The 3,611-nt window shown below is 66.3% G+C and overlaps 1 protein-coding gene across 1 annotated transcript in view; it reads right to left on the bottom strand.

Moving 5' to 3' along the window:
• Positions 1–3,611, bottom strand: part of SYDE1 (synapse defective Rho GTPase homolog 1) — an 11,395-nt gene that overhangs the window by 1,253 nt on the left and 6,531 nt on the right. The window contains exons 7-12 of the mRNA XM_009273681.1: positions 2,980–3,607; positions 1,463–2,206; positions 1,173–1,387; positions 958–1,084; positions 706–863; positions 13–282 (exon numbers count right to left, since the gene is read on the bottom strand). Of these exons, the coding sequence (XP_009271956.1) occupies positions 13–282; positions 706–863; positions 958–1,084; positions 1,173–1,387; positions 1,463–2,206; positions 2,980–3,607 (2,142 nt within the window). The remainder of the gene's footprint in view (positions 1–12; positions 283–705; positions 864–957; positions 1,085–1,172; positions 1,388–1,462; positions 2,207–2,979; positions 3,608–3,611) is intronic.

The raw sequence follows: 3,611 nt of genomic DNA, 5'->3' as shown, positions 1-3,611 counted from the left end.
GTTTGTGTGCACGTTTTCCCCACCCCACTCACCCGGCCAGGCCTGCAGCAGGTAGTGCAGCACCTCGATGTGCCTCTTGAAGTCAACGGCGCTGGCGATGTCCTCGCAGTGGGCGTAACTGCGGTTGCCGGTGCCGGTACCGGTGCCGGAACGCCGGAGCTCCTGGTTCTGGGTGAGCAGGACGGGTCCGAAGCAGACGGCGATGTTCTGCGAGTTCATGCGGTTGAAGTCGTGGAAGGAGGCCACCAGGCTGAGGTGGTCCAGGAGCCGCGTCAGCGTGGCCTGGGGGACGAGGTGACCTCAGTGGGGGACGTCCTCTAATGCCACCCCGTTATCCCACACCACACACACTACCCCCCGAAACAGAGCGGAGGGGAATCGCCCCAAGGGGATTTGGCTGCAGACAGTCCCTGATGTCACCGGGGTCGAGTCACACAGTGAATGCGGAGGTGGAAATAAATGCTTAGATACTGGGGGGATGTGAAACACCCCCCCCCCCCAAAAAAAAAAACCTTTTGGGGGGGGTCCTGAGGAGAGAGGTGACACCGAGCCGTGCCCCGTTGCATGTGCCACAGGTCGATAAATAAGGACCGTCCGCAGCGGTGACTCAGGATGGGGGAGACCCTGGGGCTGAGTGGCAATGGGATCGCCCCCCCCAATCCCTTGCCGCGGCTGGGTACGCCCTTTTCGGTGCTGGGCACCCACCTTCTCGACGTCGGGCAGGCAATCAAGCAGGGTGACAGCGTCCCGCTCTCCTGGGGGTGCCCGGGGGGGTCGTTTAGCCATGGCCTCCAGTACGACGTGGTAGAGCGTGGGAGTGATAAGCGGCGTGGGCAGCTCCCGCAGGTAATCCTTGAGGATCCCTGCAGGCGAGAGGACGCGGTGGGGACATCAGCGTGGCGCCATGGGATGCACAGGGAACTGCGGGGGCACTCCCCCCCCGGGACGAGCACCCACCGGTGATGACGTTGATGTCGGGGTAGAGCTGCTCCGAGAGCGTCACGGCTGCGCTGTCCCTCTCAAAGGCGTCGCGAAGCTCCTTCTTGACGGCGGCTGAGCCGCAGAGCCGGTACAACCCCACCACCTGCCAACAGGGACACCATCACCGTGGTTTGGGGGGGGTGTTCATCCACCAACCGCCCCCGTAGCCGTCACCGTAAGTCCCCGCTCACCTTCAGCCCTCGTTTCTCTATCTCGGCCACGCATTTCTGGATGAGCAGGGGCACCTTGGTGGCCGTCTTCTCCCTCTCCACCAGCTGACCCAGCTCCACGCCAAAGACACGGGGTTCCCGCTCACCGGGACTGTCCCATTGCTCCACCAAGGTGAATTTGGAGTAGAGGACGCCTCGCGGTTGCAGCCGCACCGCCAGCTGCTGGGCCCGGCAACCTGTGAAGCCGAGCGGTGCCGTCAATGAGGTGCCAAGTTGCCAAACCCCAAACCGACCCCACCACCCGGCCGTACCTCTGAAGATGTGGGGCAGGACCACGGTGCCGTGGCAGCAGAGACGGTTGCGGCAGGAGGTGGGATCCCAGGAGAAGACGATCACCTTGAGGTGCCGGGCACCCTCCAGCTCCAGGTTGAAGGTATGGTTGAGGCCAAGGAACGCTGTCTTGCAGGGCAGCAAAGCCGTGCGAGCCCGGTTGGCCGCGTCCACCTGCAACACGCAGAAAACCTCCCGGGCTTCGGCCCGCGGCGGCTTCAGGTCCCGCACGCCGTGGAGGTGAACGCTCACCAGCCCCGAGATGTGCTGCCCGCACCGCGGCGGCGTCTCCCCGCAGCTGTAGGGGCGGAAAGCGCCCACGTCCAGCCCGTTTTCCCCATCCTCCGGTTCGGCACGCGCCCCGGCTTTAGCCGGCAGCTCCGGGGAGTCGCCGTCGCTCAAGTAGCCGCCTTTGCCGGCCGCTTTGGCTCGCGGCAGCCCCGGCTGTGAAGCCACGCTGCTGTCTAGGTGGTAGCGGCTGATGACGTTGCTGGATTCTTTGCGGGTTTCGGAGGGCGAGGTGCCACCCTCTTGGCCCCGGGGCCGGGGGTTGCGTAGGCTCAGCTTCCTCCGTAGCTCCGGCAGCTTCTTCATCTTCATGGAGAGGCGACGAACGGTACCTGGGGACTTCACCTTGTTGAGCGAACGGCCCTTCTTGGGGCTGGTGGGGGGCGAGGGGGTGGTCAGCCCCGTCCCCGAGCTCACACATGGGATCGGCATCTTCCCTGCAGGGGGGAAAAAGGGGGTGAGCGGGTGCCTGGGGGGGGTTACTGGGAAGCCTGGGTGGGACAGGGGCTGCTCCCTGGAAACTGCTGTGGGGTGGAGGGAGGGTCCTGTGGGATGGCGTGGCAGCGGTGGGGTCTGGGGGACGCTGTTCTGGGGGACAGGGAGGGGACGGGGACTATAGGGTCTGGGGGACACTGTCCTGGGGGACGGGCAGGGGATGGGGAGTGTGGGGTCTGGGGGACGATGTCCTGGGAGAAGGGGAAGGGACGGGGACTGTGGGGTCCTGGGGACACTGTCCTCGGGGACGGAGAGGGGATGGGGACTGCAGGGTCTGGGGGACACTCTCCTGGGGGACGGGGAAGGGATGAGGAAGGGATGGGGACTGTGGGGTCCAGGAGACATCCTTGGGGACGGGGACTGTGAGCTTCGAAGGCCACTGTCCAGGGAGACTGGGAAGGGACAGGAACCACTGGCCTGGGGACAGGGAAGGGATGGGGACCACGAGATCGGGATGATCCTGTCCTAGGGGACAGGGACCATGGGGTCCAGGGGACACAGGGGACAGGGACCATCAGGTTTGGGGACCACAGGGTCCAGGAAACCTCACGGCGGACAGCGAAAGGACAAAGACCACAGGGTGCTGCGGATGGAGACAGGACCGTGGGGTCCAGGGGACCTCCTGGAGCGGTGACAGGAGGACAAGAGCTGTGGGGGACTGGGGACCAGCGCTGTCCCACCTCTCCCCGACCCGTAGCCGCATGCCGCCCCTCACCGCAAGCCTGGGTCCTGCTGGCTCCTGGCTCCTCTCGGCCAGCCGTGGGCAGCACCGGGGCCATGCCGCTGCGGGGTCCGGAGCTCTCCGCTGTCCCCAAACCGCCCCGGGGCGGGTCTTCCCTTCCCGACTTCGGGGGTGACTCCCCACCACGGCTCCTCTCGGCATCGCGGCTCCCTCCGCTCCACGTCTTCCAGGAGCTCCTAGGCTGGGGGTCCTCATCTTCGGGGATGGGGTTGTACCAGATCTCGCCCTCGCTTCCGGCAGCGCCGGCATCTGCCTCGGCTCCGCCACCCGGCTCATCCAGCCCTGGTCCCTTCACTGATGACAGCACCCAGTGTCGGCTGCTCCGCTCCAAGCTCTGTAGGTAGGCGCCGTGCCCGGGGCTCCTACCGGGACCACCGATCTCGCCCTCGCTTCCGGCAGCGCCGGCATCTGCCTCGGCTCCGCCACCCGGCTCATCCAGCCCCGGGCCCTTCACTGATGACAGCACCCAGTGTCGGCTGCTCCGCTCCAAGCTCTGTAGGTAGGCGCCGTGCCCGGGGCTCCTACCGGGACCACCCAGCTCCCCAGAGCCATTCACCACCTCAGCTTCCTCCGCCGGCTCCACGTCTTCCTCACCGGGCAGCTCG

Source organism: Aptenodytes forsteri, unplaced genomic scaffold, assembly GCF_000699145.1.
Source record: "Aptenodytes forsteri isolate BGI_AS27 unplaced genomic scaffold, ASM69914v1 Scaffold687, whole genome shotgun sequence".
Taxonomy (NCBI): Eukaryota; Metazoa; Chordata; class Aves; order Sphenisciformes; family Spheniscidae; genus Aptenodytes; species Aptenodytes forsteri.
The sequence above is the reverse complement of the archived record's forward strand: the minus strand, read 5'-3'. Positions and strand labels throughout refer to the sequence as shown.